Source organism: Panicum virgatum, chromosome 2K (assembly GCF_016808335.1).
Source record: "Panicum virgatum strain AP13 chromosome 2K, P.virgatum_v5, whole genome shotgun sequence".
Classification (NCBI taxonomy): Eukaryota; Viridiplantae; Streptophyta; class Magnoliopsida; order Poales; family Poaceae; genus Panicum; species Panicum virgatum.
The window spans coordinates 40,144,145-40,158,672 of NC_053137.1; the positions used below are offsets into that span (position 1 = coordinate 40,144,145).

General features: G+C 42.5%; 1 protein-coding gene and 1 long non-coding RNA gene across 6 annotated transcripts; one reads left to right on the forward strand and one right to left on the reverse strand.

The window, feature by feature from the left end:
* Window positions 1–1,176: 1,176 nt before the first annotated feature.
* On the forward strand, window positions 1,177–8,982 carry LOC120676327. 4 transcript variants are annotated; one of them, XR_005675780.1, is made up of 5 exons: window positions 1,178–1,353; window positions 2,828–3,052; window positions 3,275–7,203; window positions 7,412–7,809; window positions 8,403–8,982. It is a non-coding gene; the product is annotated as an uncharacterized LOC120676327 (long non-coding RNA). The 4 variants fall into 4 exon arrangements; XR_005675779.1 differs by lacking the exon at window positions 8,403–8,982 and having other exon boundaries at window positions 3,275–3,328; window positions 4,837–7,203; window positions 7,412–8,238; XR_005675782.1 differs by lacking the exon at window positions 8,403–8,982 and having other exon boundaries at window positions 1,177–1,353; window positions 2,812–3,052; window positions 7,412–8,238.
* LOC120676318 (ABC transporter G family member 53-like) lies at window positions 1,748–10,329 on the reverse strand. 2 transcript variants are annotated; one of them, XM_039957556.1, is made up of 24 exons: window positions 9,794–10,329; window positions 9,518–9,638; window positions 8,785–8,873; window positions 8,621–8,705; window positions 8,370–8,529; window positions 8,207–8,283; window positions 8,047–8,100; window positions 7,846–7,936; window positions 7,454–7,755; window positions 6,976–7,257; window positions 6,508–6,824; window positions 6,258–6,418; window positions 5,999–6,102; window positions 5,763–5,919; window positions 5,550–5,672; window positions 5,315–5,457; window positions 4,864–5,196; window positions 4,282–4,572; window positions 4,100–4,183; window positions 3,868–4,001; window positions 3,156–3,383; window positions 2,848–3,019; window positions 2,341–2,595; window positions 1,748–2,243 (listed from the first exon to the last, which is right to left on the reverse strand). In XM_039957556.1, exons 1-24 carry the CDS (start codon window positions 10,129–10,131, stop codon window positions 1,986–1,988), a joined length of 4,359 nt encoding a protein of 1,452 aa, XP_039813490.1. In that variant the 5' UTR covers window positions 10,132–10,329; the 3' UTR covers window positions 1,748–1,985. The 2 variants fall into 2 exon arrangements, with proteins under 2 accessions (XP_039813490.1, XP_039813497.1); XM_039957563.1 differs by having other exon boundaries at window positions 1,775–2,243; window positions 3,928–4,001.
* Between the last annotated feature and the right edge of the window lie 4,199 nt (window positions 10,330–14,528).

A 14,528-nucleotide genomic window follows, 5' to 3' on the forward strand; every position in this document is an offset into this window, starting at 1 on the left:
CTAAGTAACAGTTGTTTAAACGGAATACAAAGCACATCGTTTGAGAGAAAATTGAAATCAAAGTCAGATCCAAATACATCCCTCGTGTCACAATCCACGGTGCCCAACTGGATGTTGCCACACGTCTCTCTCCTACCAAAAAAAAAACAGCCCACGCTGAACAGCTGCTCACACATGCTTTTATCTGGTTCATTCATTTGGGTTGCATCTTAGAGCATTTCCAGCAGTTTGGCAAATCGAGTTGCCATCTTTGATTTTTGGCAAAAATGTTAAAAATACTCCTCCAACAGTTTGGCAAAAGACTTAGTAATTTTTGACAACTTGGGAAAAACTAGCCTCCGGCACGTAAATATACGCGCGCGGCGCGCGGTTGGCATCGTGGTTTCTAGTCAGGTGGGAGGGTGAAAAAAGAAATAAATAACAGAGAAGGGTTCTTGATTTAAGTTTTCAAGAGGTGGAAGGGCATAAATATAATTTTGTTTCTCTCTCAGGGTTCCTGATGTAAGTTAGATTTGGATTTGGCAAGTGAATTATGCCAAACTGTTGGAGATATGCCAAGTAAAAAAAGATATGCCAAACTTGGCATATCTTGTGTTTTGCCAACTTCTAAAAAGATATGCCAAGTAAAAAAAAACTTATCTCCAACAATTTGGCATAATTCACTTGCCAAATCCAAATCTAACTTACATCAGGAACCCTGAGAGAGAAACAAAATTATATTTATGTCCTTCCATCTCTTGAAAACTTAAATCAGGAACCCTTCTCTGTTATTTATTTTTTTTCATCCTCCCACCTGACTAGAAACCACGATGCCAACCGCGCGTATATTTACGCGCTGGAGGCTGGTTTTTCCTAAGTTGCCAAAAATTGAAGTCTTTCGCCAAACTGTTGTAAGAGTATTTTTAACATTTTTGCCAAAAATGAAAGATGGTAACTCGATTTGCCAAACTGCTGGAGATGCTCTAAATATTAGAAGATAAAAAAATTCTACCGGAAGAGATATATATATATATATATATATATATATATATATATATATATATATATATATATATATATATATAGAATTTCCGTAGCGACGGCGTCACCAAGGAGGAACCGAGCTTTTTTTTTTGGAGGCCCAGTTAGGCAACTAGGCCCTATTTGACTTCTCCGTGTTTGATAAAGCGCAGGACGAAAATCCATTACCGACAAAATGCCATTGTGCTGGGCTGCTGGCCCTTGGCCGAGGGGCCCGCTAAGGCCAGTTCGTTGAACAGCTCTTGCGCATTTCGTCGAACAGCTCGTCGGCGAGGCGCCCCACACGGCGTGGATCGCCCCCAGGCGGGGAGCCCCAGCTGCCGGTGCGCTGAGGTCAGTTTGCGCTCTCCTCTTGCATCTCGCTTGCTTCCCCTGTGCGCGGGTAGTCGGGGGTGTGTCTTCTTTGTCATCTGGATCAGTTAATCCTCGATTGTTGCTGTTCCGTTCTGACATGTACCCGTCGGCGTCGATTGGTCAAGATGCGCTCCTAGTCTGCTAAAATTGGTGACCGGGTGTTGCATCGGTTATTTCGAACGACGGGCATCGGGATAATCTAACTGTCCGTACTACATTTTTAGTTCATCTGGAGCAAGACAATCGAGATTTCTTTTTCATTTTTCTCAAGGGGTGAGGAAACGTGTAGTTGATATTGTAGTACTCCACTATTTTATTTTTAGAGCATCTTTGGAGTGTCGGGAACGACCACAGCCTGAGCCAGCAAACTCAATGGGTACAAAATTTGCAAAACTTGAGCTTTGAATAACATCGTAGGTGTTAGGCATTGTCGGTTAATTTTACACCAACAGGCAAAATACCCTCTATCTGCCGTAGGGCTGTACAATGATTCTCGATTTCAGTAGTTCTGATTAATAGCTATGCTATTTACACACTAAAAATTACAAAACCCTTCTTCTGCAATGTCTGCGCTATTCGGGCCGTGAGATAAATGAAGTTGTCTTCACCGGTTACCTCTTCTGGAAGTTGAACATCTTGAGCGAGAGCCCAAAAAGCAATGCAAACAGCACTGGAAATGCAACCACCACTACGGCGACTGCCCACAGGAAGTCGTGATGGTACCCGAAGTAGTCTTCGACAAAGTCAGATATACGCACCCCATTAGCAAACTTCTCGGTTACATCTCCAAACTGTGAAGTGACCAGACCGTTGAGTGTCCATGCGATGGGGCAAATCCAGTAGAACCACCTCCACCATACTGGAATTCTCTGTATGGATAAGTTGCCATTTAGCAGAGATGGGTTAGTATATAATGAAGAGTAAGTGAAACTGCTAGAACTCTGAAAGAGTCGCTAATCTACTTACAGTTCTTGGTATTAAAAATCCTGAGAAAAGGTTCCAAATGGCATAAAACGCCGTGGAAGCAACCGAGGAGACGTTGTAGTTTGGAGTCAGGCCCACCATCATCATCCCGTAAAATGTGTAGTACGCTAGGGTGAAGTACATGAAGAACAGATACCAAAAGAACTTGGCAGCTGTCCATTCGAACCCAATCATAGCATACACTAGCACACCGTATATTAACGACTGAACAAAGATGTATGGAAGTTCAATTGCAACCTGCAAATGGAAGTACAAGTTAGAAGGATTGGTTGTTCCTGTTTTTGTTTCTATCTCTCAATTTGTAGTTCGAAGGAATATAGTCCATACCACCTTTTTATGGAAGAAATATAGTCTTGAATGTATACATTCTTGCATTTAATTGTTATTTCTTACAACCAAATTTAATGTGCTATCTCTATTTGACTCATTATTTTTTACACGTTGATTTTGAAGTGTTTGTTGGATGTAGTGAATTGCAGTGAACTTTACCTGTCCCAATGCATATGGCAAAGGCGAGTACATGTGAGCTGCCCTTTCCCTGTAAAAGACTGTCCGCTCAACTGATACAACTGGCTGAACTGAACCAGAATTCTGTACTCCCATGAAAATAACCGAGGCATACATGGAGCCCATAGCATTGAACAAATCCTGTTGATTATCCCTGCAAGAGTACAATAGCTTCAGTCTACTGCATGTAAGTTTGTGACAAATGGGGACCAGAGGTAGCCTCTGTAAAACTGTAGGAAATTTGACATTCACAATTCTCTGCTTCCTTTTTTTTTGTTTATTATCATTACCTTTTTCTGCCTACACCCCAGAACATTGTTCCAAACAACAGGGCGATCACTGTTGTATAGAAGTATTTGACAGCAGTATACGGAGGATTTCTCCAATATGACATACTTTGCTTCCACAGGCAAGCAAAACACTGTGTGAGGAAGGTCTGCGAGTATTCCGTTGGAAAGGATAGGTCAGTTGAACCTTCAGGAGGTGTGCTTAACTCCTTTATTAAAGTTCTGTTCCTCCTGAAAATGCAAGAACATGACAATATTAATGATGGGCTGAGACATTGTTTGGCAACGAACTATCTTTTCGTTGAATAGAAAATATCAGTTCCAAAATAGAAAATTGTGTTAAAGTACTCAACTTTTGAAAGGGGATATCTATGGTTTTAGATTTATTTATGCAAATATTATTTGAAACTAGGGAAAACACAAATATTCAGCTACAGGGAATGTGCACCCGGTACCCTAACCCTTAGTGGTATCAAAATGGGTGCATATGGCTCTATGAAGTAAAATCCAAACTCTTGAAAAAGGCCTTGTACTTTGAAGTTTAAGGATATGCACCCTTCAAATACTGTTTGTAAATAATAAATAAGCCATTTTTAGCCTCTTTACTATTTTCAAATTTGAGATTTCAGAACCTGAATCAATGTTAGATAGGTCTGTACTTCTTCAGTCCTCAATTAGATAATTAAACTATGAACCACAACACATATGCACATACCTATATAATTCTGAACTCTTGTATACTTCACTAAAGTTAACACCAGTTATTTGTTCTTGCATTGTACTAGTCACTTCTAGCATCCATGTTGAAGGGTTGTAGCCATCTTTTATGCTGCTGACACCTTCAATAGCCTTGGTAGAATCAACGCAAACCAGTTAGATAACATGTTACTTCAGTGCAAAACCATAAATTGGTGGGAAAATAAAATAGTTAATTTGCTCTTGCTCACCTCAAAATATTTTATGAGTTCACATGAATGGCGGCCTAATGGACCTACATAAATCTCTTCACCTCCACGTTTCATTAGGAAGAGCTGCAAAGGTGCACAGAGCCATTGCCCATTAGATGTTAAAGTATAGAAACAATGCAAATTCTGGAAAAAGAAACTATGTTTCGTATAGTTTTCTTCACCTCGTCAAAAGATTCAAAGATATCGATGCTTGGTTGGTGAATGGTACAAACAACTGTTCTTCCTGTGTCCACAGTATTCCTGATTGCCCTCATGACAATGGCTGCTGCTCGTGCATCAAGTCCAGATGTCGGTTCATCCATGAAAATGATAGAAGGGTTAGCAACCAGCTCAACTGCTATTGTTAGCCTCTTCCTTTGCTCTGTTGATAATCCACTCACACCCGGCAATCCCACCAATGCATCTTTTAAGGGTAAAAGTTCCACAAGCTCCATAACCTCATCAATAAACATCTGCCCATAGCAAACCAGGTTTCATGTATCAGTACATAGTGGGACGCTGACTAAAGCAATTATTACTCAAAATAAACTGTAAATATGACTGGCGTGTCATGTCATATATCTATCTCAAAACTTATCTATGAACTCTAGTATTGTCAAGATCTCTATCACTGTATACCATTTTAGATCAGCCGGCAAATTTAACCTTCTCATTCTAATCATGTTTCATGTAATTTTTAAATATATGCACTTATATTATTATATTTTGCTGAAAAGAGGTGATGTCTTGAATCTTCAACAAACCTTTCTTGTTGAGGAATCAACATCAGCAGGTAATCTGAGCCATGCAGAGAATGCAAGGGACTCGTAGACGGTAACATTTGGTGAATGGATGTCATTCTGCTCACAATATCCTGATACACGAGCAAAAGTTTCTTGCTTCTTTGGGTAACCTGATATGGTAATGTTGCCCTCAATGTATCCGCTGGTCTTCCTCCCAGCCAACACATCCATCAGCGTTGTCTTGCCAGCACCACTGACACCCATTAGAGCAGTAAGTACTCCTGGCCTAAATGAACCACTTATACCCTTTAATAGTTGCAACCGGGTCTCTTTGACACCTTGTGCTCTGATTTCCTACATGTTTTGTTGGATAGATAAATTATTATAAATGAAAATTTTGCTCTTAGATAGTATGAGAATATAAGGGAATCTGTAATAATAATTGTATTTCTAAAATTTCCTTAAAAAATACCTCTGGCATGTCGACACTGTATCTTATATCTTCAAAAGTGATGGAGAGAGGTACAAAAGGGAGGACCATTCCTTTGTTGACGGGTCTAGAATTTACTGTTGTATGGTTGGAATCTGCTTCACCATTGCTCCCATCCACAGTACCTAATAGACATCACATACTCATGATCATCATAAAATTGCACATAAATATATTCTTTTGTCATGTTGATTGGTGAAGGTGAAACTATAATTACTTGTTGTTACTGTATTGCTGGGAACCCTTCCTCTTGACGATGCTTCTAAAACTTCACCAGTTAGATTTGCTTGTTTGATCTTCAATGTCTCCTCAGAAATTGTCGGCTGATTGCTATCAAATGCTGCAGGTAGCATAATTTGTAAGATTTAATTTGATCTTTGTCTGTGCCATATTTATTTTAAATCTAAGTGCAATATAATTTTTTACTCACGCTTGAGGAATGTGAGGCAGACAGTGTAGAGGATATTGAATAGCAGCACATATCCAAGCAAGGCACCCACACCAATCCAGTACCATTTTGCCTCAGGAAAAAGACCACGAGATTCCAGAACAAGCTTTCCGAGTGGTTCTGTAGAACCAGGGAGTATCTGTTACATAGAAGTATCTGTAAGCTTTATCGATTAGCCAGACTTATGAAAGTTATACTTTTCTGAAAATAGCTTTTACCTTATTCCAGCTGTCACCCAGGAATTCATTTACTGATATGGCATTCTGTGCATACATCAGGGGTGATATCCAGTACCCCCAGATCCACCATTTCTTCACATTCTCTGTTAAATCAAAGGAGTAGTTTAATCCGTGACTTCATATAGAAGTAAAGTACCACAACCACATCAGATGCGCAGCTAATAACTGAAATTAGGCAACTCAAACCAATTTTTTGTATATGGAAACACTATATTTTGAGTTAGCTATTTTTGCATACCTCTTGCCAGGAGAAATCCACCCAAAAGCATAAAAATCAGAATGCCGAATGAACCAAGGGTGCTTGCAACGACCTGATGCCTTGCAAGCCCAGCAATGAAACGGAACAACCCAGATGATGCCTCATTCATTAGTAAGAGGAGCAGGAACTGTCTGAAAAGTCTGCAGCATTGTGTTTTTTTAAAATTTGGTTAGCTTCTGTAATACACTCATAACATGCTGATCTAGTATAGAAATATTGGTTTAGTTACCTTTCTACATTGGGATCAAATCCAATGACATAATATGTTATGAAGACCCAAATTGTTACATTAAGCAAGGAGAGGGGGGTCTTAATGATCCATGATGGCAAGGAGTATGTCCAAGCAGGATAGAAGAGAAGATCCCTTTGCTTGAAAAAAACTGGGAGCTTTGCAATAGTCAGGCCAATTTCTGCCAATCCATTGAACATGATCATCAGGATCCCAAAGAACAGAGCACCCATGTATATCCTTCCATTTGTTAGTGAGTCATGATGCATATTGGTTCGGAGGAACACCGTCATTGCAATGATTGCCATGAGTGTTAACTGAACAATAGATAAAGTAACAAAAAAGAGACATTATTTAGTTTATGCTTTACTGAGTAAAAACAAGGTTATTATTCAACTTGTTTTGAAGATTATTGAAGATGAAGCTGATATAATTCGAATTTGAAAAGCTTCAGTTTTTGAGAATCACCTGAACTGCCTTGAATATGTACACAAATGAGTTTCTTTTCATTAACAATATCTCTCTGTTGATATTTGCTTTAAGTAGCTCTTTCATGCTGGCACCATATTTTGATGTTTTAAGTGCAGCAGGATGGCTCGTGCTCTTGTCAAATGGGACTGCCAACTCATTTCGTATAGCCTCGCCAATGTGGAAAGATTGAAATGCATCTGCAAACTCCTTCACAGGAACATATCGGTAGGTCTCATCACTATGTTTCCAGTATTGTCTCTGATCTTTCCTTGATGTAACCTGCCACATTTCAATAACGCTCATCAAAGTTGCATAATAGCCCCCCCAGAATAGTTCAATGTCACAGAAAATATGATCCTAGCGTTACATAGTGCTGAAATATAACTTCTTAATGTGTTTAAAGATCTTTCTTTTTTATAAAATTCTCTGGTAGGAAAAGATCGATACAGAACTGTAATGGAAGTATAGAACTCACTTCTTGCAAGAAGTCGGCTACACCTTTCCGCTGCGGGCATTTGAAGCCAACCGATTCAAAGAACTGGAGCACATGTTCACGAGGGCCACTGTAGACAACCTGACCGTCTGAGAGGAGAATTATATCATCAAACAGTTCATATGTCTCTGGTGCAGGTTGTAACAAAGCAATAACTGCTGTTCCGCCAACAATGTGAATGGTTTGCCGGATAGAGTTCACAATCTGAAAGGTTGTTGAGCTATCAAGTCCTGTTGATATCTCATCCATGAAAAGGGCTCGTCCTGGGGTGACAAGCATTTCAGCTGCACGACCAATTTCCGGTGTAGATGAGTTAGATCATAGAGGATTATTAATATGTAAGCATCTGATACTTAATTCCCAAGGTACATTACCTGTAGTTACTCGCTTCTTTTGGCCTCCGGATATGCCTCTCAGCATATTGTTTCCAACGATTGTGTCAGCACAGATATCCAGCCCCAAGACCTATAAATTGTTGAAATTTACAATAATTATTGGTAATGTGATACTTTTTAATCTTCTGAAATATTTGAGAACTTGGGAGGTAAATTTGTTGGCACTCTAGTTGGCTGCACCTTTAGTATGTGATTTGTGACCACATCAGCCTTTTGCTCTCCTGTGGCAGCAGCCTACATAATAAAATGAGAATGTCACAAACTTGTAATTTTAATTTCATCAGGTGATAGAAAAAACAGCTTGTGCCAGCTAAAAGCTGATGTAAGATTTGCATCAAACCTTCATGTAGATGTCTGTTTCTGGATCTGGTACGATACCTGCTTCCTTTTCTCTCCTTGACAATTCCACTAGCAAGTCTGACCATTATTTTTATCGAATGTTAGTAACCCATCAATCTCATGTGCTGCAGAGAGTGGTTTTGTATTTGTTTTCTTAGTCTTACCATAACGGTGACCAATTCCTTGGCATTTTGCAGAGAAATTGACCGTCTCACGAACCGTCAACTCCCCCATGTGCAGATCATGTTGGCTGACATATGCAGCTGATCTCCGGGCCTCAAACTCGTCCATTGTGTGCCCGTTGTAAGTTATGTTCCCTGTTACCTTTTGCAGTTGCAGTATATCATCATATTAGTAGTACTCTCAATGTACATTCATGACAAGAGATAGTGCCATGCAAACGCAAAGCAAGTACCTTGAGACTTGAAGGGAGTGTTCCAGCCAAGGCCAAAAGCAGCGATGTTTTGCCAGCACCAGGAGGACCCAATAGCAAGGTCATTCTGAAAAATAGCAGGGATAAGACGAAATACTCCAGGGAGATGATTCGGTGATCGGTAATATGACGTTGACGGAAGTTACCTGTGTGGCTTGATGATGCCACTGACATTGTGAAGAATCGATATTTTCTGCTTCCTACTTGGTGTTAAGTGAAGAACATTGGCGATGCCCTGTTTGGTGATGGTTACCAACATGTCAGGCCACAGAAAAGAGGGTACCACAAGGGCAAATCATGCCATCACAAAAGGGCGTGAATGAGATGTGACGGAACTTAGTGCAGATTAAATTTCGTTAAAAATGTTAAATCCGCGTTGTCTAAACAGGACATTCCAAATTTGAAACTACATGCTGTGATGTGGACACAATGTTTTGTTTCCTTCATACACGTTGAGTAAAAGAAAGGGAAGAAAATGGGCAAGCCAAATTGGTACGCTTGACCTGAAACCGACCAGCGCACATTCAGTTTCTTTGTTGCTTAGCCAAATTGTTCAGTATTGTATTTACTCGCGAGACTGTCACTGACTGGATAGCGTGTGCAATTGGACAGCATGTGGTGGACAGTGTGGGCACCAGCAGAATCCATTCTTCAACGGTATTCAGACTCCTGGTCCAATGAGCTTCCTCTGTTTGATGTGACATGCTTCCTAACGCATCTCCTAAGCGTGTCGATTCCCCCAAACATGGTGAATTACGCTGCTTCCTAATCTGAACCGATTTGGCAAAATTCGACTGGTTTTTGGTGCAGATCTCTTCTTCTTTATTTTATTTTTTAATAAAAAGAAAGTAGTTGAGTCCGAGTCCTCGTGGAACATACCTCGAGCACATTGGCATAGGTGTTGAAGATGGTTGGCAGGCCCCTGCTGCCGACATACGCCTCTGCCTCGACGTTCAGGTTGTCGTACCGCACTTCGATCTTGGGCAGCTCAATCCCTACTCTGAACCACAAAAGATTCGAAGAAGGAAAGAATTTTGTTTAGAACACTTGGCCCTATTTTATTTTGACTAATCGATGAGCGAAATTCCACGGTGGTGGACACAGTGGGAGAAGATCATGGGCCATGGCGGCAGCTAGCGCGATCGGGCATCTCACCGGTCGACGCGGTCCTTGAACTTGGAGAGGAAGCGCTGGTGGTCGTCGCCGACCCAGGCGAGCCGCTGCAGCAGGGCGTGGCGCTCCTGGGGGCCGAGCTTCTCCACGTTGATCTCCCGGAGCACGCCCTCGGGCATGGCCAGCACGGCCGTGCGCGCGCGGTCGTAGGTGGGCAGCTTCTCCAGCGCCGCCCACCGCAGCGCCTCCTCGTCGTCATCCGCGCCGCCGCCGCCGTCCCCGCGCGACGACAGTGAGAACACGTTGTCGCCTGCCGCCGACCACACCGAACCCTCCCGCCGCAGGCTCCCCAGCGCGTGTATCTCCCCGGCGTCGTCCATGCCGCCGCCGCCGCAGCCGACAACGCCGACGCGCGGCAAGAAGAACGGGTTTAGTTAGTTCGTCTCACTCGATCGGCTCCTCTCGCCTCCCCCTACACTAGAACGAATAAAGCCCGGCGGAAGGTTGATCGATCAGTGGCAGGTGCTTGCGCCTCCTCGTTGGTCTCGTGCGCTCGTGTCGCGTCGGATTGGGGTCGAGTGGAAAAGAAAGAGACGACCACGTTATATAGAGGTGAGAGATCGGAGGAAGGAGACGATAGATGACGTCAACCATGACGACGGCGGAATATATACAAACTCGTAGACAACTTTTGCAAGGGTTGGGGTTCGTAATCGATTGTATTCCGGAGATAAATTAAAGCTCGTGCTGGTATACACACCAGCGCTCGCAGCTGCATGCACGAGGCCTTCTAGAAGCACAAAGTCAATTTTGTTTGTTTTTTTTTTGAGAAAAAAAAGTAGGAGAGTGTACGGCTCCACGTACGTATACCAAAAAAGGAAATTTTCAAATGACGTGTTTAACATGAGAAGCTATTTTTTATTTATAGTGTGATTAATCTTATGAGGTACAGCTTGGAAAAGAGGATTCCGGTCTGGATTTCCGCAGAGCTTAATGTGCTGGCGAGGCGCACCGTACAATCTATCCTAAGTTAATTTCTCAAATCAATTTGATCCCATGAAAATTTTGCGTTTATGATAAGCTACCAAAAGTATGCCATTATTGACTGGGCTCGTCTTCTGTGAATCAACACTAAAATCTGTTCTCAATATTTTGCATTTCTGATAAGTTTGTGCAAACATATATAGTACTCCCTCTGATTTTATTTACACTATCATATTATGTTTGTCCTAAGTTAAATTTGACAAATTTTGATCAAGTTTATAGAAAGAAATAATACTCTAGGTTGGTAAAGTAAATCGTTTCGGACATCGATACGATCTCTAAACCTGTTACATCATCTGTGGTAAGTGAAATAACAACCCTTTGACCAACTCACAAGTCACAATGAAAAACATCCCCAAAAACCTTGAGTAACTATCCACTGCATAAGAGTTATTGGACTACAAGTAGTCCACACCATCGCATGGAACAATAAAACTTTATCTGACTGCTGTTACTAGATTTAATTTTATTTCTTTTTACTATGCAACACTTGTATAAATAAAATTCCTTGATACAAAGCTTATCAGATATAACAAAACATTAAGGGTCGGTAATATAATGTGATGTAAGTATAGCTGGAGTTCCACTTGCAATAGAAAAAAAAACTTTTGGGATATGGGCGAAGGGAACAGGATCATGAAAAGCATGTAAGGGTGCGTTTGGTTGGAGAGTGAGGTAGAATGGAACCATTCCATTCCAGATTTTATGGATGGGATGATTCTATACTACGTGTTTGGTTGGAGGAATGGAGCGGTTCCATTTTTTGTTTGGTTGGAGGAACGAGCGTGGAACTGACATTACTCCGTGAAAGCACCGTTAGTGGGCCCCGTCTATCAGTAGCCCAATCTTCTTCCTCTCTTCCCAGTTGCCTCGGCCATGGCTCCTCCTCTCTGCACCACCGGTCTCCTTCCCTCGCGCCGCGCGGCCTCGCCCTCCTGCCCCCAGCACTGCCCGCGCTTCACCCCAACGGCGCGCACACGCTCCATCCCCGCCCCTGCACGAGCTCCCGCCCGAGCTCTGCTCCCGCGACGATGGTGCTTCGCCTTCGCGCCGTGCTCCGCCTCCGGTGGCCCGGCCTGAGCTCTGCCTCCGACAGCCTCGGCCTCGGTCCGAGCTCCGCCTCCACCGGCCTCCGTCCCGGCCCGAGCTTGGCCTCCGCCTCCGCGCCGGCCTCCGCCCTGGCCCGAGCTCGGCCTCCGCCCCGCCTCCGCCTCCGCGCCAGCCTCAACCCCCACCTGAGCTTCGCCTCCGCGCGGAGCTCGGTCACCACCCAAGCTCGTCCCTCTGCGCGCGGACGGGAAGAGACGGCGTGAAACAGGAGCGAGATCGTCCGGTGGATTTTGCTGAACGAGTTCATCCCGAATCTAGAGCGAATATTCGCTCAGAGGAATCGCTCCGCTCCTACTCCGCTCCTACGCTCGCGAAGCAAACAAGGGATGGGACGGCTCCATCCCCGGCCGCTCCTGAACCAACCAAACGCATCCTAAATTATTGGGGTACCTGATTGGATACCCACTCCACTCCCCTCAGTCCTGCTGCACTCCCCAGGTTAGAGGGAATCGCTGTCTAATCGCACGGGAGCATCAGTAGCTGCCATCAACCATGCATCATGGATAAGGCCAAACTTAACCTCTGCAGATTTTTCTGCGGCTGGCTGCTGTTTAGCCATCGTCGTCTAATAAGAACGAAGGCACTTGGCATGATTTTTTTTTTTTCTGTGGGGATCATGAGAAGTGACCTTTTGAAAATTAAACGGATCGGATGGCGACGGAGGTGAGGCGGCTAGCGGCAGAGGACAAACATAACTGATGCAACTGTGCAACATGAGTGCAGCCAGAACATTAGGTTGATGACATTTTCAATAATTTATTTTCATTATAATTGAATTGACTATACAAAAATAAGATCCATGAATTTTGTGTCAAAAAAAATCCATGAATCTCTTTCGTCTTTCTACGTAGTAGCCATCCTTTTGCTTTACATTTTTTTTCAGTTTTGGGTTGCCAAGAAAATTCGTTTTATAGGAGACGGCCAAGTTACTGTGGTGTGGAGTACTAAGTGCGGCAGCAGGTACTGTCTGTCTTTATTTTCCTCGTTCAACAAGCACTCATCATTGTCCGGCTGCTAAGAACTTATTGTATTCAGGAATCAAACATGTATGTGGATGGCAAATGCTACATGTTGCATTGTAGACACAGTGGCGATCAATATCATGGCTATTCATGATTGCAAAGCGTAGATTTATTTATTTATAAATCCGGTAGATCGCTGGTGTGCTACTCTTCTTATGTCATGTTCACTGTCCATGTCGTCGATGGGTGTCCAAATCTGACTGTCGGCTAAATAATGCCACATTAGTGGAATGAAATTACGCCGGGGGGGGGGGGGGGGAGTGGCGAGAGAGAGAGAGAGAGGGGTAACAAAAATAAGCTACAAGTAACATATATTCAACCGAAAGGTACCTGCAATATGGTCTGACCCCCTCCCAAGATTTCTAAATCATTGGTGGATCGCGATCTTGTCGATCCAGCGTCTGATGAATAAGGGTTATTTGGTTCCAGAGGCTAAACTTTAGACCATGTCACATCAAAAAATTTTAACATTTAGAAGTATTAAATAAAGTTTAATTATAGAACTAATTGCAGAACTCTAGGTCTAAACTGCGAGACAAATCTAATGAGATATATTAATCCATAATTAGCGAATGGTTACTGTAGCAAATCATAAATTAATTAGGCTCATTAGATTCGTCTCGCGAATTAGCACCCATCCGTCGAAAAAATTTATAAATAAATTTTATTTGATACTTTTAAATGATAAGATTCATTTTAATGTGATAGGAGCTAAAAAAAACTTGGGGGAAACAAACAGCACCTAAATAAAGAGCTTGAGCATATGATGTCAAAAAAAGGTACAAGATGCACTATTTAAACTCGCACGGAAACTCACATCACCACATATACACACCCCCACACATCCACGTGGGTCCTCAGCTCCACTTAACGGCCGCAACCATATCAAGCCATCCACTCATTCGTGGCCCAATATTTGTGCGAGTATGCATGTGATGGTGGAGTAACGAGCGTATCAATTAACTTCTCGTACTTGCTAGGATTTAAATTTTGTATAATAACCTACAATTAAAAACTTTGTATCAACTTCTCAAGATCCACACGTAATACAAGATTCAAATTTTAAAAACTTTAACCTACCATTAATCTTGTATAATAAAAATTTTATCTTATAACAATTATATCATTGTATTCGTATTTAAAAGTAGTTTCATGTAACTATAATTTTGTTACTACAAATATTATATTATAGGAGATATTAGGAGTTAAATATTATTATTGACAACGTCGGAGCCAGGGGGCTAGTAGGGGCCACGGCACCCCCTCCCCCTGAAAATTTCGAGACCCTTTCATCTATCAAGCAGTCACTGAGACACAACCGACAGATGTATAGCGTCACAGACCCAATAGGCAATGTATTCCCTGCTCCAGTTCAAAACCCAGTTGTTGTGAACAAGTAAATCCATCGAAGATTGAAGAAAGCCCCGGGACGGAAAGCTAGAGGGTTGCGGAGGGCGATTGCAATCGTGCCGCATGCGGAGGCAGGGACACCACCTATCGGCTCGCTCTCCTCCCCACTCTCGGAAATTTTGTTGGCTGTCCTCGGAGGGAGTAGCACGAAACAAATAGGGGCAAAAGCATTTCTACCCCTGGTTTGCAGT